General features: G+C 39.2%; 1 protein-coding gene across 1 annotated transcript in view; it reads left to right on the top strand.

Moving 5' to 3' along the window:
• glcci1a (glucocorticoid induced 1a) overlaps nt 1-23,388 on the top strand; it is a 26,803-nt gene extending 3,415 nt beyond the window's left edge. Inside the window, 12 exon segments of the mRNA XM_059350270.1 lie at nt 144-420; nt 423-498; nt 500-528; nt 5,526-5,677; nt 8,747-8,836; nt 15,671-15,741; nt 15,743-15,821; nt 17,438-17,513; nt 17,556-17,707; nt 18,019-18,229; nt 19,472-19,592; nt 19,671-23,388. Of these exon segments, the coding sequence (XP_059206253.1) occupies nt 144-420; nt 423-498; nt 500-528; nt 5,526-5,677; nt 8,747-8,836; nt 15,671-15,741; nt 15,743-15,821; nt 17,438-17,513; nt 17,556-17,707; nt 18,019-18,229; nt 19,472-19,592; nt 19,671-19,986 (1,650 nt within the window). The 3' untranslated portion in view covers nt 19,987-23,388.

The raw sequence follows: 23,388 nt of genomic DNA, 5'->3' as shown, positions 1-23,388 counted from the left end.
TTCAATGTTGGCCCGCGATTTTTATTCAAGTTTTACATTTTGGCCCATTGTGTATTTGAGTTTGACACCCCTGATTTAGGCAAAAAAAAACAAAAAAAAAAACAATTTTGACAAAAAAAATGACTTGGCGATTATTTTAACAGTGTGACGATAAACATCTTCGTCATCTTAACGTTGCCGACCATGTCAGCATCCCCGGCAGCAGCCAGCTGATCCAGCAGCGGGTTAAACTAACACCTCCTCCTGCTCCTTCTGCTCCTGCACTAACAGCACCACCGCTCCGGTTGCAGCCTATCCGCGCCACGGTGCCGTACCACCTTTTGCGTAGAAATGAGCACAGCCCAACCCGCTCTGCTTCCTGCTCCTTCTCAGTAGCCGGGAGCAACACAGGACCGACCAAGTCCCGGTGCTCCAGTCCCGCCAACCCGGTGGAAGCGGCTCGGACAGCAGGCTGGTCCCCACGCAGAGACTCTCGCGGCCGGAAGGCACGAGCTCACCAACGCGCTCCCTACGCGGCTCTTTCCACAGGTACATGCGTCATGTCAAGTCATTTAAGTTTACCTTTGAGGCGCCTATCATCGTTCAGATAGCTTGGTGCTAACTTGTGCTAAGTTTCGTTCTGTCTCGTATGTAGCGACAGTGATGCCAAACTAGCTTTAAAAATATCACAATTGGAGGTTTTCGCGAATAATGAACACGATACTCGCATTTAAGCAGAGAACCAATAATGTTTTCCAAATAAGTACATGGTACTCTATGGTACGGCGTATGTATAGTTATATATCCAACATTAGTTTAAACTAAAAATCTAAACCTTAACTATTTTCCCTGATATTCGTCATCGGGATCCACGTTGTGTTTTGGTGAGAGGCGCTGGTGGAAATTATCAGAGAAGCAGCTCTAAATGTCCCATTTTCATTCAAATGAGGGAAATTTTACAAATTGAATGTACGCCGAATTTGAAAGCGACTTCTCATTTTTCAGACAAAAGCTGTGTTTTTTTTAATTAACCTTAAGAACTTTCCTTCCGAGCCGGATCACCTAAAAATGTCAAGCTTTCCAAACCAGGATCAGTTTAGCGAGGAGCCGCTCTGTCTTGCTACGATTTAAGTGCCCTTATCAAGGCGAGATGCTAGGCTAGTTGGCTAGCCTTATAACTGGGTATAATACATTAGGGATCTGATTATTGACTCTTTAAACATAGAAAACATACATAATATATACGCAATACATAATCTATATTTCCACTGTATGCTACCTCATGCAACCATGTTTCAGTTTCTATCATAATATTGGTCATATTTTTAGCACAGCGGAGGTAAGGCTGTTTGGGTGTTTTATTCAGATGTGTAACAATTGCGATAGAAATGAAATAAGTTAATGCAGTTGTCATCACAACGCATTCATTCTCCTTCCTGCGATGAGGTAAATATGTGGCTATGGATGCCTGTGGTGATGATGCAGCTACTCTGTCGAAGATAAACAGGGCTCTACGATGTTTATTATACTGATGATTAGACAGATTTTTCACAATCTGCTTTGGACACCTGGACGCTCCTTATTAAATAGTGACATTTAGGTTGTTTACCATCTTTTTGAAACGGAAAAATATGTCGTGTGCTGGTAGCTCTATGGCAACATTGGGGCCTAGCAGTCTGAGACATAAACACAGCCCTGTGGATGAGCAGGCCTGCCTCTGCATCAACATGCATACATATACAAATACTATTGGTCAAAGATGAACAGACGAGAATATCATCTGTCTGCAAAGAAGAATACAATGTTATTGCAAATACACTAAACTATCTATGGCATTTTTTGTAATCAAGCCAACATATGGCACATGTGAATGCTACTACACTTTACTACATATTCCTGTGCAGAGCAGTTAGCTCTAATGTTTTAGATCTGATCTGGATAAAGATATGTCAGGCCACCATATGCACTTGAATTAGCTTCTTTCCCTTCTTGGATATAATGATATCAGCAGCGTGGTCAGGTCAGCTTGGTCGGGGTGACCGAGGTGGGGCATGAATCAAGCCAGGGTGGCTTTTGTTTTGGACAACTGCCAGCACCCAATAAACACACACACACACACACACAGATAGCATATGAAAGGCCGCCAGACATTTGAGATAAATAGATGAGTTAACATTACTACATTATATTTTATCTTATTTTTCATTCTGCTATGGATATTTTAGTCTTTTTAGATATTGTTGTGGTCATTAGTCATTTAGTTGAGTTTTTTAAAACATGTCAATTAGGGATGTTAGTAATTAATAATACCAGTTTAAAAAGAAAAAAGTGTTTTAAGTAATTAAAGCTATATTTATTGCATGGTAAAATAAAAAAAATAGGCTATACAATATATTTCTTAAATAAACTCATGGGCTACTGGGGGAGAGGCAGCTGGCAGTGGTGTCGGCTGGACTTTTATGATGCCACAGGGCAAGGTAATCATACATGCTTCCTGAGGCCGGTCAGTCAAGCGAGGTACTATCCTGCAACATTGGTACCATCTAGTGGTCGACCGATACAGGTTTTTTAAGGCCGATGCCGATTATTTTGACATCAGTAACTTAACTGATCCCCGATATGTGCTGCCGATTTTTTTTGGGCCGATTCTTGAAGCCGATATTGCCTTTTCTCCCTCCATTTACATGATAAAAATGACACAATGATAACAAATGTTACACAAGTCTTAATTTAAACAAAAAAAGAAACATTTATCAACAAAACAAACAAAACATATTAACAGTTGGATAGCAAACATTGTGTATGTTGTTCTAGGCCTGGAGGTGGTGGCGCCTCAGATGATCCACATATTTGATGTGTTTTTCTTTTTTCTGGTATCAGCAGCAGCTCACCAGAGAATGGAGATGTTGCACCGAGCCTTGCCTGCTGTTGGCTCAGTGAAACGGGCTAATTGATCAGCGAATGCACGCAGGTATCGGACGATGCCGATACAAGTAAAAAATGCAAATATCGGCCTGCCGATATATCGGTCTGCCTCTAGTATCATCTGAGCAAGTATTATTTATTTATTTATTTATTTATTGTTGTTTGCACTTAAAAAACATACAATTGTTAGGAAATAACAGTACAAGAAACAGTAAAAGAAAATGCAGGAAAGATCAAAAAGCCCAAAGGGCTTATACACGACCCTCCCTCTTAAACCCATAAGCATCTATACTTTACTTAAATTACATAGCTAGATGAAAATAAAAAAAATACAAACAAAATTTAAACAAAACAAATACAAAGGTGTAGAACATCTATAGGGATTTTTTGAGCTTGGTCTTAAAAGTATTTAAAGAGGAACATGATTCTGTTAGATGTTTTATGTCATTCCACAGCACTGCACCTTGATAAACAAATGAGAATTTGAGCAAGTATTGCTCGTGTGTACAACACAGCTCCGACATACTTCTGTTTTGGAGACAGCTGCCGACTTTCGTAGACACACATGCGGTTCAATTCAAAAAACTAAAATTGATGTTTGCATGGCTCTGGCCTTCCACAGCATGTCGAGCAGCATGTTGCTATTTCTGTATAAAGTTAAATAAAATAAGAATGAAATAAAATTAGATAAGCTGTTTGCTGCACTGAGGACAGGCCTTGTTATTGTATTTTGTGACTTCCAGATTCTAAAGTAGGACATTTAAAAATGTTAATCTGGTTAGTCAGTGGTTATTTATGAGTTAACATGGGTTATCGGTTATAGAATAACATCCCTAAAGATCTAAAGATTAAAGTTGCAGTAATCAGTACTTTATGTATTTATAATGGGTCAAATGACAATGTGTAATGTGAAAATTGTACGACATAGTCACAAAACCACAAAGAATGACCCCCAAAGCTGCAGTCCCCCTCCGCTCTACAGGGCCATTTGGCATCTTTTGGCTTATTTTTTGGGTTTTACAGCCCAGAAACAATGCTCACACCAACCTTGTTTCCAGCAGCAGCAAACAGCTGTTTTCAGCTAAAAAGCTCTGATAAACCCACTGCACCCACAGTGACATAAACCTGGCAGTCTGATATGTAGAAGGTGAAAAGGAAGGGTGCCAGTTCAGTTCCTTGAGGTCCGTCACTAGCCATTATGGTTGCTATCAGCTGAATTCTAACCATTCTGATTATGATGCTGATCAATTCTCTTTCTCAACAACTCTAGGTGTAAATTATTTTGTAAATTGTCATTTCATGCTATTTTTTGCAAAATACGCATAAAAACTGTTACACAATTAATGTTAATTGATTCATATTCACAATTTACTTCATACAGTTCATGGAGCCGGTAAATTAATTCATGCAGTTTCATTTGGTTTCAGTTAGTAAATGATATGATATGAGGTCATGAGGTCAGAGGAACTCTGTCTCCGCTTTAGACATGCCCACTTTATGCTAATACCATGTCGTTTTATAAGAAACATTTAACACATTCTGTGTTTTTTTGAACATTTCTGCATACCGAATCTCTCAACACCATTTGAATTGCATACATTGGCTACGACCAAAAGGTTCAGACTTGTGGATTTAGTGATCACAATTTTTTTTTTTTCCTTTTTTTGTTGTTTTCGCTCCAGCAAAAAAAATGACTCTCTAGCTCTCAAGCTCTCTCAGCTTTGGCAGCCTTTACCAGTGCACTGCACAGATTAAGATACAGTGTCACCACATTGGTATAATGCAGCAAATGACTGAAATCTACCAAGTTCAATGCTTGTCGGATAATAGTGTTTTCTGTAAAAACACCTATTTGAGTTTTGTTGACAGTTGGAGATGGCAGGAAATTTAATGGAGGCAGTTGCATTGCAATTTTTCTGAGCAGAAAGAACAATGAATATGTGCCTGTTAAGATGGAAAGAAACATACTCAATTCCATAGCAGTACTGAGCCTGGGAAGGGCCTAGGGCTGGGCGATATGGACCAAAAGTCATATCCCGATAAAAATACTTGTGTGTGTATATATATATATATATATATATATATATATATATATATATTGAAACCGTTTATTTAAGTGCATAAATACATAACATAAATACTGTATAACAACAGGAGTACCTTTTTTTTAACATCAAAGCTCCATCAAGCTTATAAAAATATTTTAAATAAAAATAGCCTATGAAGTGAAATAGGCCAATCTTCTTCTGAAATAATTACATTTATATGAGAATAGAATAACGAACATTACAAAAGACCTAAATATGACACACCCTAGTATTTATATATAAAGCAGCTTGCCCGGAGCAAGGATCACAGTGCAGATTTGAACTATATTGATATATGCAATATGGTCTAATTCCATATCACATTTAAAAATATATTGATATATATTTTTATATCGATATATTGCCCAGCCCTAAAAGGGCCTTAGCTTGCCAGGTGTTTGACTTTAATCACCAGCTGGAAATGTGAATAGCTGTGTAGAGTTGCAGATTTAGGTGCTAATTCTCTGCTACTACTAATGTCCCACTAACACTGAGCTAATGTTCTGTCTCTTTCTTGTCTTTTCATCCGTGCAGTTGAAAGGAGAAAATCCCAGCAGGTGTGGAGCTCAGGGGCTATTTGGTGGACGTCCTCCCTTTGCACTATTACTAAGTTGCACCTTACTGGGCAGTGGCCCCGTGACCCCAATGTGCACTACCCATCTTGTATGAAAGATAAATCCACACAGGTAAGCAAACCTCCCACACCCCTCCCCCTACAGGCTGTGTCCTGTCCCCTACAGCTTGGAAGTCATGTGGCATTTTGGTGACAGAAAGTCAGTTGATGCGCTCTGTGGCCCATTATTATATGATGGTTTGCAAATGATATTGGCTTGACATTGGTACCTTAACCCTTTGATGCACAACATATTGACCCCCCCTTCTAATGCACAACATGGTCCAAAATTACCCTCATTCATTTCCCATGTTATTTAATGTGTCTGGTGTGTGTTTCTGTGCTCAATCTTTTGATATCAACTTATTTTATGATTGAATATTACAAGTATGCTTTAAATATCCTGTTTTTTGATAACAACAGATCATTATTTCCATTTTGCCTCTCATACTTTATGAAGAAAAAAAGGTTTTGTACTACTTAGCCAAGAAGTTAGCTAAGTAGTTAGCTTAGCAAGCTACTTTTTTGCAAGCAATTTTTTGGCGGTTCCAGAATATATGAGAGTGATCCGCCCTGGAAACTCCACATTCTCTCCAGCATGGTGGATTTTTATTCATACATTTACTCTTGACCTTGGGCATGATTTAAAAAAAACGAATCAGGTTTTTCCATGAGAATTTCCTCCACGTCCGTGAGTTGGTGGATGTTTGATGTATATTCCACATATTTTGGCAATCTTCATCTGGGATTTTTATGTTAAATTCTGATTCCCGTTTAAAAAAAAATGATATTATTTGTTATAATTCTCTGTCTCTGGTTTTGGTTTCTTTATAAGAATTTATCAAAATTTGGATCACACCATTCCTTTCAAATCATATTTATCTTTGATTGATTGGAAACTCTCCAGCTCCCCTCCTTTCTCTAAAGTGCACCATGTTGTTATTGCTTTGGTTATCCAGTGTTTGAATCCTGATTAAGGTATTCTTGACCTTAATTTCTATCCCCGCCCTTTCCTGTGATCCTCTCATGCTGTTCAGCCTCAGATGTTCCCACACACACTTGTCTATACATCCTGTTTTTTTCCATGTTGTGTGACATTTCCCACCTACGCATCTGTAGGGCTTCAAAAGCCAGATGACCTCTTTGCTCTTATCTAACAGTTTATGATTAACTATTGAGGTCACACAAAGGCATTATTCTGAGAGTGTGCATGAGTGGTGGTGCTGCTTGAAAGATGTTTACATGCAGGGATATCTTCATATATTACTCCTGCCTGCCTGGGCTGTAGCCTGTCTTGTCAGGACAATGTTTTTTCTTTTTTTATCTTTTTATCTTGACCCAAAAATCCATGCAACATTAAGGGCATTGTTAGGACATTGCTGGGCAATGAATGAAACTGTAATGATTCTGGCAGGTTAATCATATTGGGCTCACAGATTGTTTATTTTCTGTGCCCTCAGCTCGGATGTGCTCTTGTGATTAGTTTAGGGTTGCAAAATTGGAAAGTTTCCATGGGAATTAACAGGAATTTATGGGAATAAACCTGAATAAACAGGGAATTTACAAAATTGAAGGTTGGCCATTCACAGGGAACTTAAATATATTTGGGTAAAATATATTTGAACATAATCTTGAAGAAAAACAACCATATTTTATGCAAGTACACTTGAATATCTGCTATTCCCCAATCATAAGTGCATAGCACCATAGACTGTATAAATAATGGACATAGTGACCGTGATGTCACCTGTTGGTTTGTGGACTGCTTCGAGTTCAGCGTTACACTCGTCGCCATCTTTCTTTACGTCTGTCAGCATCTTATTTTGGGAGACTGGGAGCAGACCATATTTGGACTGTGGAGGAGTGAGAGGCGGATCTATGGGTGGATTTGACTGAGGACCGAGGACACATGATGATTAGTTAAGATAGCGCTGTTGAGACATGGCGTTGTATGGTCGATATTTAATGCAGATATCACCCCATCAACTAATTGAAAGTAACTTAACAACTTCTCGGTTAAACATTTTAATTCAATTTCAGTGTTGGGCAGTTAATGCTCTTGTAACTGTAATATTGGGTCAGATTTGACAATTTCAAGCGATGTTATATGATGACCCAAATTGCAACTGTTAGCTATTTTAGCTGAGAAGGCTAAATCTGGGTTACTAGCTTGAACATGTGTGTTGTTTTGTGACCCATGTTAGGTAACGTTAGGTCGGCTGATTTGTGAACGTCATTGTGAGGCTGTATCTCTCTCCCCTGATGATGCTGCAAATGATGTGTGTAATGATACGGTTGACTGGCTAGCTGGCTTTATCATGAGATCAACTGTCCTAGTCATACCTCCACACTTCATTAGAGCGCCGTTTTAACAAGCACATTCATTTTGAACCGCGTGACGAGGCTCTAGCCGTGCCTGTTGTCCACAAATAATGTGTGCTCTCCCATTGTGTTGCACAGCCCACCTCAGCTTTCACTGTGTCTGCCCACACTGCCTTTATGGTTTTATCAGATTAATAATCCACTGCTGGACCATTTAAAGGTATTGATAATCTCACTGCCAAACTTTAGTGAGAACAATGTTATCATAACTTATTAACTTTAAAGATAACAGCATCCAAAGTAATATATCAGAATGATTGTAGAACTTTCCAGCAGGTGTCTCACTTTATGGTTTTGGTTTCATTTATTTAGTAGTCAGGACTGGTACGCCTTGCCGGTGAGTAGCTGCAGACTAGCATGGTTGATGTTTAAATATCATATGAATGAGTGTATAATTTCGTTCATTAATTCTGGGTTTTGTGTTTATGTTTGCATTACAGGTTTACAACCTAATCAACGTCACTGTTTACTTTTCTAATTAACGTCGCCACTAATAAGCTAACTAGCGGTAGGCTATCATTGTGTAACAGCTACCCAGTGTGTGGATGCTTGTTGTGTATGTTGAGAAAATAAAAAACATAAAAGTGACTGGAGTTGTATCTGCCGTACCTGTCCCGATAACCCTTCCAGAGGGGAGTTTAGTAAACTATAGGAGATAGATTAGTAAAAATCTGGACAATGATCCTTCAAGAGTCAGTGAGAACAATGTTTAAAATCCAGCTGTTGGAATATTAATGTGTAATTGTAATGTTCTTTTCAGACTCCTGGATGTTGGAGTGAGGAAACAAGAGAGAAGAGGAGCAGCCACCAACGCTCTGCTTCCTGGGGCAACGCCAACCAGCACAAACAGGTATGACACTAACATGAATATAGAGATGCAAATACATGTAGGCCACACCTTTTGTTTGATATTAATGGCTACATATTTGCACAACATGGAGCCATATGCAATTATGCAGCAGTAAAGGAATATGCCATTAAGTACAGTAATGATCATGGACATCAACAGGATTGACATGAGCACTTAAGTGTTGGCTGTCATCCTTTAAATCCCAAGATAAACTACTGAATAACATGTTGAGGAATCCCCCCACCATAAAGATTAGACACAACAATAGTATGATATGACACAATATATTGCAACCAATGCAAACTAACTAAAAAAAAATTGATTCATGTACATTTTTTTATTTTTATGGAATGATTTTAAAAATCAAATTTTTCTCCCCGGAATCCCGGAAGCCCTTCCTTCAGTGTTGCCAACTTAGTGACTTTTCAGACCCCCTAGTGACTATTTTTTTTAAACATTTTTTGCCTCTTTTTTGGTTTATTGACAGTTTGTTAAACAACTTCGAGTTGCATTAACGCTGCCAAGTGGACCGGAGTAATCAGTCTCATGATGTTACACAATGTTACGGCTACCAAGTCAAATGTAACACCTAGTCCCCACCTGTCCCATGTTTGGCTTCATATCAAATTGATTTCAAAATGCTTACACTGCAAATGAAATCTGTTAAATTAGGGCTGGGCGATATGGACCAAAAGTAATTTCCTGATAAATTTAGGCTGAATATCCATATAAGATATATATCCTGATATTTGTTGCAAAGTAAGAGCAAATGTTCAGTCAAAGTCAAATATGACATGTCACAAGTAGTTTTATTAAAACTGTTTATTTTAGTGAACATAAATACTGTATAACAGGAGAACCTTTTTTTTTTTTTTTTTTTTAAATCAGAGCTCCATAAAGTGCACATTTAAATAAAAAAAAAAATCTAAAATAAAAAAAACCTATGAAATTAAATAGGTCAATCTTTTTCTGAAATAAATATATTTATATGAGAAAAGAATAACAAACATTACAAACATATTTATATATAAAGCAGCTTGCCTGGAGCAAGGATCACAGTGCAAATTTGAACTATATTAATATATGCGATATGGTCTTATTCCATATCACATTTGAAAATATATTGATACATCTTTTATATTGATGTATCGCCCAGCCCTACATTAAATAAGCCATCTAACTAATAGGATGTTAACACAACATGTTGGGCACATTTCCTTATCTTCAGCTAATGGAGCGTGGCGTGTTTGAGCTCAGATTACTGTCAGCAGCTGTTTAGTAGATGTTTGTCTGGAGGCTGTTGGATCTTGGATCACGCTCCCCGCCGGTCTGTTTGTTTTAGTTTCTGTGTGGTGGTGTTTGGCTTTTGACTATTTTTCTCGACTTCCCAACCACTGATTTTGGATCAAGGACATTGGGCCGATCGTCGAGACCCCTGGTACGACACCTGCCTGATTTACCTCTGGGATAAAGGACGGAATAAAAATAGCAGAGCTAGCTAAACCGGACTACATGGGTCCAAAGAAGAACGTGTCTGCTGAGGAAGTGGAAGACCTTAATAAGTCTATCAGCTTCCTAACAGAAGAAGTTTCTGCTGAGCGGAGGATACGATCAGATCTTGCTCCTCTGACTGGGACATAATTCTTACTAAATGTAAAGAAGTGAAAAATGTCAATATTTTGATATTATATAGGCCTTTATATTATATATACACTACTGGTCAAAAGTTTTAGAACACTCCAACTTTTCCAGAATTTTATTGAAAATTATGCAGTTTAATGTCTCAGTGTACTCTGAAATTAATGCATGTAACAAATTAAAGTTAAAAAATAAATCATAGACTCAGTTTAGAAAGGAAAATGTATTCTAAACTATTGACTCATCGAAGTAGCCACCTTAACAGATAGAACAGCTGAACACACTCGTGGCATTCTTTCTACAATGGAAATCAAATATTCTTCAAGAAGTTCTTCCCAACTCTGTTGCAGAAGTTCCCATAAATGTGGAGCAACTTGTAGGTTGTAAGTGATCAAGAAAAGTTGGGACACCTGTAGGAATGGTAGCAACTTAGCAACTTTCAAGGCTTGATCAACCTCCGTTGCTGCAGAACTGCTTTTAGTTTTTAACCCATTTCTTGTTCCCTGAAAAAGACCTTTTTGTATAATTATGAAATGTACATTCTTTTTCAGTTTTGGTTAACCTTACCATTTTTTATTTACCTCTGGCAGTTCACCACTTACCTTTGTACCCATTCTAGCTGTTCATTGGACTTGAACTGCTTGAATTTCAATAAAGAATTGAAAAATTGTGGTGTTCTAAAACTTTTGACCGGTAGTGTACATTCCAACCTCACCAGGAGTTGAATGGTCCACTGCTACTCTGCTGACAGCATCACTGATTTCCTTCCTTTTCACTTTTTATGCTGCCTAACAAAACCAGTTTGTTGTGTCGCAGCTGTTGGACGTCAGCGTTTCACTTTCTGCCTCTGAGAAATTCTTCTCCTTTTGGAATAAAGCGAGCTCAGATCTGCGCTGGTTTCTACCCTCATTTGATAAATGAGGGCCAGTGTTTGGTATTGGGCTAATGAGGCAGTAAATATGACAGTAGCCTCGGTCGAGAGAGAGGCAGAAACTTGATAAATATGTTTGATGTGCAGCTCAAGGTAACCAGTTGTTTTAGATCAGTCCAAGACAAAATGTTGCCCTGGACGATGAAGGAGGCCTCGGGCTCAATATAATGCTGCCGCAGAGTTAAAAGGTGAGCTTGACTAGCTCATGATGTAGAGGTGCTGGGACATGAGCAATTTGATTTTGCTGTTATGAATTCGAATCCAGCTCAAACAATCTTTCAAACATTATATTTTCATGCTTTCTTCTTATTTATAGGTGGCTGGCAAAATGTAAACAAATACATACCAAAAAAAACCTTAAGGTGTAGTAGGGGTGTGCCATATCGTATCATTCATGATAATATCGGTATATTTTTTTTATGGTTTAAAAAAAATGCATATCATGATATTGGCAACATTCCTACTTCTTGATGTAGTGGTTAAAGTTGTTTTAATCACAAAAAGCTACTTACTCCCTGTCGCTAAACACATGCAGCTTTCAAAATAAGAGCACAGTGTGTTAAGAGAATCCGCCACAGAATGCACAAGAAGACTGTCAAAATAAGATGCCTTATATAAAACATACAATAACCTTTATTCTCCTTTACAAAATTTCATTAAAATACGCCCCCGGAACCCCTAAATGGTTATTTTTATTATTTTCTCATACTCAAGAGTCAAGAGTAAATTTTTTGTATTTGGCAACTGTTGAGATTTGCACTTCAAACTACATTTTAGATATTTAATTATTTACACAGACTTAAAAAAAAATCATGTTTTCTATATCTTTTTAAGTATTTCCTATACGTCAAGAATATCGTTATCGCAAAAATAGCCTGCAATATCGTGATATTCTTTTAGGGCCATATCGCCCACCCCTAAGGTGTAGCCCAGTACTTAATGGATTCATCTGAAGTGGGCCAACAGTGTCACACATAGGAAATGTAGGCAGGTTTGTTTTTGAGTTTGAGCATTTTCTACGTGGCAGAAGTGATGAAACAGTAGGATAATCTGCTGTGTTATGGTGCTGATGGTTTACAGCAGTGACGGACAGCCTGTGAAGCTTCACCAAGCGTGGTACTATCAGCTCCACCCTGCTGATACTCAGCAGCAGCAGGGAGCTGGCAGATAACGCTATCTCACTCTTACCTACCCACTTCCCCTCTTTGCAATGGCCATAACCCGCTGCAATTTATGGTCAGCCAGGCTCCAGCTGGCTCCTCTCCGCCTCCTGCAGCAATAGGAACAATAAGGGCCAGCCGGATGACAGCTCAGCCCTCACTAATGTGTGCACAGGCACGTTACTGAGGTACAAGGCTGCAGAGGGACAGCACTGACACAGATTCCACAGATGTCAACAGACAAGCTACAAGGAGGAAGAGGACAGGAGACAGATCTGAGCTGTGCAGCTGCTTTAAACAGCTACAGAAGTCTTTGCAGGGATATTAGTCTGCATAATTCGACTCATCTGTCTTATCTTGTCTGTATCTGACACTAGGGGAGTTGGAGTTTGTGTGTTTTCATGTCTCCGCTCATTGACGGCTGTAGTCAGAGGTGTTTTCAGGTCGCCCTTCTGTCGTATTCACGTGAACGTGATATCTCAGGAACGCCTATAAGAAATTTCTTCAAATTTGCCACAAATGTACTTGGAGTGAAGGATGAACAGATTAGATTAGGGAGGCCAAAGGTCAAGCTCATTGTAACCAAGGTTATTATAGTTAACGAAAACTAACAAAATAACAAAAACTAAAATTGAAAAAACATTTTCGTTAACTGAAGTAAAAATAAAAATTAAAGTTTTTAAAAAAACGATAACTAACTGAAACTGTATTTTGTGGTTACAAAACTAACTAAAATTATAGTGAAAATGTCCTTAGTTTTCGTCTTTTCATTCTTTTCATTCTTTCATTCTTTTGTCAACTTTTTTCATTCATAATTCAGTGTTTCTATTTCAACATGCAGGAACACATGGTGAATATGTTTACTGAGACTGGGATGTCTACACTAGAACCAAAATACAAAACACCTGGAACTGTAAGAGTCAATAACCTTATTGGGGCTGAGATGGATAAACCAAAGGAAATTAAGGCACATACCCATTACAAAAAAACTAAAACTAACACTAAAACTAATAAAACTAAACTAAAACTAAGCATTTTCAAAAACTAAAAACTAAACTAAAACTAGCAAACTCACTTTTAAAACTAACTAAAACTAACTGAATTTGAAGACAAAAATTCACAACGAAATTAAAACTAAAACTAATGAAAAATCCAAAACTATTATAACCTTGATTGTAACTTCACAAAAGTTTTAGAATAAGAATTTATGTGAGTACAGTACTTGAGTAAATGTACTTAGTTACATTCCACCACTGATTAAACTGGACTAGTACAACAGCACAGCTACATTTTAGACGCATTACTTCCATATCAATCATATCCACTCATGCTCTCTGCTTATGTCATATGTTTGTTTCTCTGCTGATTCAAACATCTGCACTGTTCAGCAATCTCTGCTTTGTTGTTCTGACATCGCCCTGTTAAAAAATTTCTCCTTGTCTGCTGTGAGGGTCAAAGGTCAGAGGCTGTTGTGTCCTGTACAGTCTTTAAAGCCCTTTGAGGCAAATCTGTGATTTGGGATTCTGGGCTATAGAAATAAAAGTGAAATGAATTGGATTAATGTATACATTGTTTAATAATATAAAAAAGCCCATTACACATTTTTGCACCAGTTGCATCTTTGCCTCACATGTTGTTTGTTAAACTTGTAGAGTATTGCTTTGTAAAATATTCAGCTGAGGCTGTGCATGCTGTTGTTATCTCGCTGGTCTGTTGCAGAATAACCTGAGGAAAGCATGGCCCAGTGAAGGCTGAGAGGGAAACAAGAACTTGTAGGACTGAACTGTGTAACTGATTCAGTGGCCCAAATATACCAATCACATAGTAATGTTTCAGACAGAGCCTGCATTGTTTGTACAGTAAAGAAGGCCAGTGTGAGGGAATGTGTCTGGGCATGTCCTGGAGTACTGATGTGGAAGACACACAGAAGGCTAATGCAGATAAACAGTCACCAGCCACTTTATTAGCTAGCAAGGTGTACCTAATAAAGTGGCGGTGTGGTCTTCATCTGCTTCAAGGTAATGAATCTCAATCTAACCAGGGTGCAGGTGATTACTGGGAACAGTGACATCTACTGGACTTGTATTGGTTCGATGGAAAGCATCTCCATTTTTTTGGTTTACTCCCTCTAGAGCAGCTATTCTCAACCTTGGGGTCAGGACCCCAATTGGGGGTCGCCAAGTCAGCTCTGTCTCCACTGTGTTAATGTGTCTTTAGTCTTTTTGGTCATTTAATGTATTTTTTTGGTCATTTTGTGTCTTTTTTTGTCATTTTGTTTCTTTTTTTGGTCATTTTGTTTACTTTTTTTAGTCATTTTGTGTCTTTTTTAGGTAATTTTGTTTCTTTTTTGGGCCATTTTGTGTCTTTTTTGGTCAATTTGTGTCCTTTATGGTCATTTTGTGTCTTTTTGATCATTTTGTGGTCAATTTGTGTCTTTTTTTGTCGTTTTGTGTCTTTTTTTGGTCATTTTGTTTCTTTTTTGGGTGATCTGAACTATGCGTGTGAGATTCTGTTCAGTGAGCGAGGGCGACTCAAAAAGGTTGAGAACTACTGCTCTAGAGAATCTAAAACTATAAGAGATGGTGGAGGGACAGAGGAGAAAAGGAGGATGACATCAGGATACCCGTGCATCCAGACATTCTGACTGTGGCAGAAAGAAACAGCAGTGTTCTGTTGTTGGAAGACTTTTAAGAACACCTCTTCCAGTTTCCTTCAGAGTTTGCTCAGTTTTAATTAAAATCTGGTGCTTCTCATTCAGCGAATCAAAAATATCAAAAGATTTCCCAAGTCTATGCAGTTTGTATTGTTGATTCTCTCTTTTCTTTCTCGAGTCATCTGATTTATGGAAATTTTCATTTTGTTTTAGTATAGGCTATATGTATAGGACCACTGTCATCACATTCTCAGTGGAAAAGCAGCAGCTGCTACTGCTGAGATCCCACAGAAACATCACTGCAGACACGACAAAGTCTGACGCTACAGGAAACATTTCATGATGGAGTTTTGTGTGCACTTATATAATAACCTCCCTGTCCACCAAGCTGCTAAATGTTTCTTTATTTCTTCTATCTTATGTCTCCTTTGTCTTCTCCTTTTTGATTCCAGCAGGTTGCAAAGCTCCGGCAGCAGCTCCAGCGCATTAAACGAGGAGGAGGCCAAAACAAGGACAAGGACCGACTGCAACAGCGTCACCTTCACCTCCTTCACCTCCCTCACCAGCACTAGCAACCACACCTCCACAGCCAGCCTCATTCAGGTAGTCTTATTCAAATTCACTCATTTATCAACATTGCATAATACACCCACGCTGCAAAAAAATAAAAGTTGGGTGAACTCAAACTTTCAAGGCAACAAACTTCAATAACATTTTAAGTTGGACAATTAAAATAAATATTTTAAGTTTTGTTTTTGAGTTTGCTCAACTCTGAATTCAGATTTTTGTCAACTCAACTGTAAGTTGTACTAATTTATAATTTTACATTGTAATAACTTTGAATACTTACTTCTGCTAACTCCTGCAATGTGCTGAATTGGCACGATTGTAACGCCGCTATGAAATGTCAGCTAATGTTGTGACCACAATTTTGAGTTAGCATTGATACGCTAATGGCTACTCTTGTAGCTGTAACAAGCAGCGCCGCTAGCATCAGTTAGCCGCTAGCATCAGTTAGCCGCTAGCATCAGTTAGTCGCTAGCTTTCGCTAATGACCGAATTTCACCGCTTTCCCGCATTTCACAACAAAGAAATAAGAGTTAGCAGAACTATTGTCCCTTGTTGTGAACCCCAACTTAAAGATATAAGTAACAAAAACTCACCAACTTGTTTTTGAGCAGACAACTGGCTTCCTTTGTTGTGCTAACTTACATTATTGCCCTAAATGTCAATTTATATTTCCAAGTTTTACCAACTTAAATCACTGTTTTAGGCCAAAAAATACAAGTTGGCTTTTTTGCAGTGCATGTGAGTAGAGTTTGGTCTGTCTGAGGGTCTCCGGGGCAGTCTGGCTTGTGTGCAGTTATTACAATTGGGTCAAAGTTGTGGCTATGACATTGCAATTATGAAAGAGATGAATAATGACATTGCATACTATGAAAAGTTCTTTATAGCATGGCTAGATTGGCACAAAATTTAATACTGAATAACCATTGTAACTGTAAGTAATTAGATAATCTTGCATGGTCACAGTAGGGAACTTTTTTTAATGAATGTTATAATAATTACCGTAAAAGCAGCTGAAATTCACCATTCAGTCTGGTTTATTCATATTGAATAAATAATTTAAGATAGGACTGGGCAGTAAGGTCAAATCTGTCTCAAGGATGATATGTTTTTTTGGTAATGCAATAAATAAATAGTCTATATGACAAAACAAAATTGCTAATTTGAGCACTAAATCCAGCACATAGCTGCTTTGACAGTAACTGACAGATCCAGTTAATGTCCCAGTCTAAGTGGTGCTGGGCTGTATGTTCCAGACTCTGACTGATCTGGTGTTTTTGAGACAGTCACAGATTTCAGAGTAGTTTCAAAGGTAGTTTGTTCTTAACGGTATTATATTATAACACATGATATCAACCAATTCTAGAAATAAAAAGAGAGAAAATAAAGAATAAATAAAATACATAATCATAAATTAACATCAATAATGTATGTTCAGTATAAGTCCATTGCTGACCATTTACATAAATCATGAATAGTAATAAAATAAATAGCTTGATGACACCATTTCTAAATTACCTATGAGCATGATAAAAACCCATATATATATATATATATATATATATATATATATATATTACCAATACTTTTTTAATATCGTCAAGAATATCGTTATCGCAAAAATACCCTGAAATATCGTGATAAACCTTTAGGGCCATATCGCCCACCCCTACCCCTCATATTATATTAGATTTGGAAAACAGTTCATCTATACAAAGCCTTGGCCAGGTGAAGAGAAGGACCCAATTTTTCTGTGTGTGTGTTCTGCAGCAGTTTTCATGTCGAAATCAGCCCAGATGCCGCTGTCCAACATCACAGTGCCAAAGCCTTCCATCTCCAGGGTGCCCAGCAGCATGGAGGGCATCAACCATGAGCTGGAGAAGGTCTTCATCAAAGATAATGGAGAAAAGGAGGAGCTCAAGGTCAGTCTCTGCCTCATTTAATGTTTCTCAGTAGGGTTGCAAACTTCTGGGATTTTTCAAAGTTGGAAACTTTGCATGTGAATTAATTTATTTCTGGATATAATATGTGTCATTTAAATCACCCCCAATTACCATTTAATTACCGTAAAGTTTCTGGTTTGGAATATTTAAAAACATTCTCCAGCTTAACTTTCCCCTGGAAAGTTTCTGGAAATTTACCAGACATTTTCCAGCCCTTTGTAAGCCTACGTGCTTATCTAACTGTTTGGACTCACCTTAGCATTCTGTTCTTCCTCTGTGGGACTCTGCAGTCCCTGGAGGTCCCTGATGGGCGACGGGCACCCTTCCCTCCCCAGCAGCGCAGCAGCAGCACCCGCAGCGTGGACACCCAGACTCCCTCAGCCCCCGGCCGCTCCAGCAGCTGCTCCAGCCTGTCGCCCTGCCCCTCCCCTGCCTGCCCACCAGGATCACACGACGGCAGCCCTTACTCCACAGAGGACCTACTGTATGACAGAGATAAAGGTAGAGAACATCCAACTGCATCATTTTTATTCATTGATTCATTGAGTGTGCTTGAAAAAGTCTGCTATGACTTTTCTAAGGGTTTCGGCAAACGGTTTTCAAAATATTTGGCTAAAACACGCCAAAAAATCCCCCTAATGTTACCCTATGGAGAGGCTAGAGTAGATGACATCATCGCTAGAGTGCAGAGGGAGAGAAAAATTTGTCAAAAAATTAATTTGGAAACTGCAGATACCACTCTACAGAAATAATTTATACATAGAAACATAGGAGAATTCATCTTCTCACTCACATTGGTCTGCTAAAACTGTCAGAGTTATAGTTTGGTTGTAGGACGCACAGAGGATCCACCAACACACACCCACAACCTCATAGACCGCCATGTTAAAAAGGAGGGAACATTTCTGGAGGAAAGCAGTGGTACCAGTTTCTTCTGATTGCTCTAAAAAGACAATTTCTGCATTTTTCTTCACAAAACACATATGTAGATGTTCAGGAAGAACTCAGGATGCTCAAAGTGAAGTTGGATCAATCATAGGAGCGACGTTATAGCCAAAAATACTTTCTGTTCGAGGAGAACGTTTTGCTGTCTTTCGCTCTCTGTCAGTGGCTTCACAGGAGCAGTTGATTTCAGTTAATTGCTCTGCACTGATTGGTGGCCGCCACCTGGCCCTGGTTGCCTAGCTACCAAAGCCTCACTCACTCAGTTTACACTAACTGATCAGTTTTAAACACTAACTGACGAGTTTTAGACACTAAATGACAAGTTACACACTACTTACAGACAGACAGACAGACAGACAGACAGACAGACAGACACCTTGAAAACAGTTCAAGTTCTTATCTAATAATGTATGGGTGAGAGTCACGGGCCAGAGTCAAGCACACTCAAACTTTCTTTAGAAATGTTTTAATTTATGTTCTAGTTCTATATAACCAAAAATAAAAAGACAAGGAAGAAAAAGCAAATTTGCAATATTTTGACTGTAGAATGATGTAATTTCAGCAACAGCTTGTAGAGATTCTTTACTAAATACACCAGAGAAGAAGACAACGGACTCAGAACTTTCAAAAAATGAAATCAAAAATATGGGGTCACATTGGAATCATTGTGGATTGTTTCTCTCTGTAAGCACATCCACTCCATAAGATATGGATATGAAAAATGCTCGAGACGTGCCTGAAAACTGGGGAGTTGATTACCCTTGGGCGAGTTTCTATGCTTTATCTCTGTGTTCACAGACAGCGGAAGCAGCTCACCACTGCCCAAGTTTGCCTCCTCACCCAAACCCAACAACAGCTACATGTTCAAGCGAGAGCCGCCGGAGGGCTGTGAGAAGATTAAAGCTTTTGAGGAGATGAGGTATAGTTTGTTTGATACACCTGTCTACTGCCCCAGGACTGTGTGATCCTCACTGACGCAGCATATGTTTCTCTGCAGCTCCAGGCAGTCCACATCGGCGTCAGTCCCCCTCTTCTCCTGCCCCGACAAAAACAAGGTCAACTTCATCCCGACGGGCTCGGCGTTCTGCCCCGTCAAACTCCCCGGCTCCCTGCACCTCATCCCGGCCTTGGAGCCCGAGGAGGACGAGGACAACGTGGAGCTGGCCTCTGGCTCAGAGCCCCAGGGGGCCACATCGCTCTACGGAGCCCCTACTCAGGTCTCCACGAGCACCAGCACAGAAGACGCCCTGGAGGAGCCCGGCTCACCCTCAGAGACTGCAGACCCCCAGACAGACAGCCCGGCCATTAGCTAGACTTGAGCAGAGCTGGCCTCTGCCTCCGGGATCCACACTGGCGACCACCGACCATCACCACTGACTGTCCCACCAACACCTCCCTCTGCTCTGCCAGGGGAGCCTCCGTCTGTCTGTGCTGACCCCCCCACCCCCCTTCTATCTCTGCATGACGTAGCAACAATGTCCCAAATAACCACCACCGCCACCACAAAGACTCGTTACCTTAATGTTCTGTCCTGCATCATGTCTGAGCTGTTGTTGGCAGGGAAGGACCTGATGGAGAAGGGTTATTATATGCAGGCAATCGGAGGGAAGAATAGAGCACGATGGATGGGGGGAGGGGCATGCATTTTAAACCGGTAGTATATTTCTGATTAAATTATGTGTTGTGTTCTGTTTCAACATTCACAGTATGAATAAGCTCTTTAAACATATATATACACACATATATCTCTATGAAAAGAAAGAAAAATGCTTGTTTTAAAAAAAAAAAAAAACCAAAACTGTGTATTGCTGTGTTATATACCTAACAGGAAAACAGCTGTACTATTCAGGATTATGTTTACACTATCCAGGTCACATTGTTAAATCCTGTCTAAAAATGCAATGAAAAAATCATTTGGGCAAAGTTCAAAAAAAGAAAGAAAAAGAAAGACAAATGGCCTCAAATTGGTTGCACAGTGTCTGCATCTGGCCTCGCTTCAGGTATTTCACAATCGGAGTCTATACTCAGGTAATTTGGAATGTATGTCCATACAAATATCTGCAGCTTGACAAAGCAGATTAGAGTCACTGTCATTTATTCCAGGTTTTTCTCATTCCCAGACAAATCGTTACTTTCTGTTCCAGAGTCCAGTCTGAGACTCGACTCGTGAAAGCTAACTGCAGAGGCTAGAGGGTTGAAGTAGTTGGCCGCCGGTGTGTGTGTGTGTTGATGAAAGCATGCTGGGCAGGGACTTGGCAGACACACAGTGGTTGTGTAATATCCTACACACAGTGTGTGATTGGCTCACCTGAGCCTGCTAACAGTGGACCAGAAGTGGACGAGTCTGCAGTACTGTCACATAAAGCATTTGGTTCTTTAGAGATGCAGGTTGGAGGAATAGTTGTACCAACATTTTTCTGACATATAATGATCTTATTTGATGAGTTTAACCTCAGTTTTAGCCAAATATGTTGTTTTCTTGTGCAATTTAATCAAAAGTAGAGCCAAAAGTAGAGCAATACTGGATTTCTGAGGCTGGTATCAACATTTGTGAATTAAAAAAAAAGCAGCAACATATTATAATTGCTGGCCAGGATTGATAACATTGCCAACAGAAGCCATTGGTCATACCAGACAGTCTGTAGCAGGCAAAGAGTATGGAATTGACTAAAAGTGTGTTTCAAAAGTGACATGGTCATACTAAAGGATGGTACGAGTTGAGCCTCAGCCACCAGAAAGCACCACTCATTAGGTTTTAACTTCTCAAAAAGTGCAGTTGAATAGATGAGAACTAATGCACAATTCTTGGCAGTACATTCAGCCACAATCCACCCAGCCTAAATAACAGAAATAGGTTGTACTATGTGCAATGCCCCCACTGCCACACCTGAGTTCAGCTAATGGGTTCCTCTGATCTGTTGTAAAAGATGCACAGCCTGCTCTGCTCGTACACTACATTTCATTTCATTTCAGGTAGAGCATCACAGATTAATTTTTTAGTGTTAGCCCCATCATGCATCAGCAGTGCTCTTAGGAAGACAGAGTTCTGGTAACCATGACAAAATATACACAGGAATCACTATTATGACTAAAATGTCTGATAGCAAGAAAAGCAGTTTGAGTATTTTTTAAATGTATTTCAGCACCTTACTATGGAAACATTTGTTTTTTAATTTTTCAAAAGAATCTGAAGTTCTTAAATGCTGTCCAAACAATCATGTGCAGAGGGATGACAGGGCTTACTTGTAGTGTGTTGATCTCACAATCATCAACTCTGCTTTTTTTTTTTTTAGCCTCTTTTAGCTAATTGTTTTGGTTTTATGCACACAAACTCCTCCAGTTCACTACCTGCCAACCATCAAATGGTATACAGACTAAGTTATTGTCTAGCTGGCAAAGAGGGTGGATGATTTACCATTTCTCTCAGGTGTTTGTGGAGCTGAAGGGAGAGTAAATAATGAACTTATATTCAGCAGATGGACACAAACACGACTAAATGGATTCTGATATTGCTCCATGTCTGCTGGAAGGGTAAAAAAGTAAATGCGGACCCATAGCTGGAACAACAATAATAAAAAACCATGTTGATTTCCAGCTTGTTCTGCTTCCCCCAAGTGGCCAAAGGATCAGTTAATGTTTGAAACAGACTGCATGATAAAATAATCATCAGCAGCACATTACAAATGTGAATTGGCAGGATTGGTGCTATATAAGTAGAACCTTTCAGTCAATACCAGGAGAGCATCGAGGATGGAAACCCAGTCCTGGGCAGCAGTAGATGTAGCCACATGGTTTGCACAAGCTAAAAATGAATTATAGCCATACAAGATGAGTGTTTGCACAATTTCTAACTCCAATCTGCATATCTAAATTTAAGACTGTTCTGATAATCCAGATCATTTCTATTCCCTTAAATGCATTCCACGAGATTTTAGCATTCAAGACATAAATAGACTCATGATGATTCATTCCCAAAATATCTCACAGCCTTTTCATTTGATTGCTGTAAGAGCCTAGCTACTGTACTAAGAGTTGTTTGGTTGCAGATACAGTCGCGCCTTCATGTGTTTGATGCACAGATAAAAGGATCACACTGGCCTGCCTCCCTCTCACTGTCTGTCTGTTATTACTGAGTGTTGTAGGCACCCTGATGCTACCACCAAGCAACAAATCCTGAACATCTCGTGTATCCTCCAGGCTGTTGAATAAGCCTCACCAAGCCCAAGTGTAAATGATCCACAGCTTTCATTTGCAAGAGTGAAACATAACCCACGTTTATTTTGATATCTGGTGTGCTTGTGGAATCCTTGCATTGACGTTCCTTTCATATTTTGTATATATTTGGCTTTTAAAGAGGCTCAATGCAATGTTGTGGTTTCTTAAGACATTTCAGCACCTTACCAAGAGCTATGGCTTTCCCAATGTCCCACATATACTCGGCATTGGTAAACTAGATGTGTGCAATAATAGGAAAAAAACGTGTTGTCCGTTCTTTGACACAAGTGTCTCATCTTGCATTCCTTTGGTTTTGAGCATGGGGGCTGGATCAGCAAGTAGTTTGTTGCTAAAGCCATCAACTGATACAAAACCAGCACTGAGAGTGACCAGAGCACATCACTGGCAGGTCAGAGTGTTCATCAACTCACTACATGATACTCCTTGTGTAACCTGCAGTGTCAAAGTTCATGCACAATGGCAATAAAAAAACTATTGGT

This window comes from Centropristis striata, chromosome 14 (genome assembly GCF_030273125.1).
Source record: "Centropristis striata isolate RG_2023a ecotype Rhode Island chromosome 14, C.striata_1.0, whole genome shotgun sequence".
In the NCBI taxonomy this organism is placed as follows: Eukaryota; Metazoa; Chordata; class Actinopteri; order Perciformes; family Serranidae; genus Centropristis; species Centropristis striata.
The sequence above is the reverse complement of the archived record's forward strand: the minus strand, read 5'-3'. Positions and strand labels throughout refer to the sequence as shown.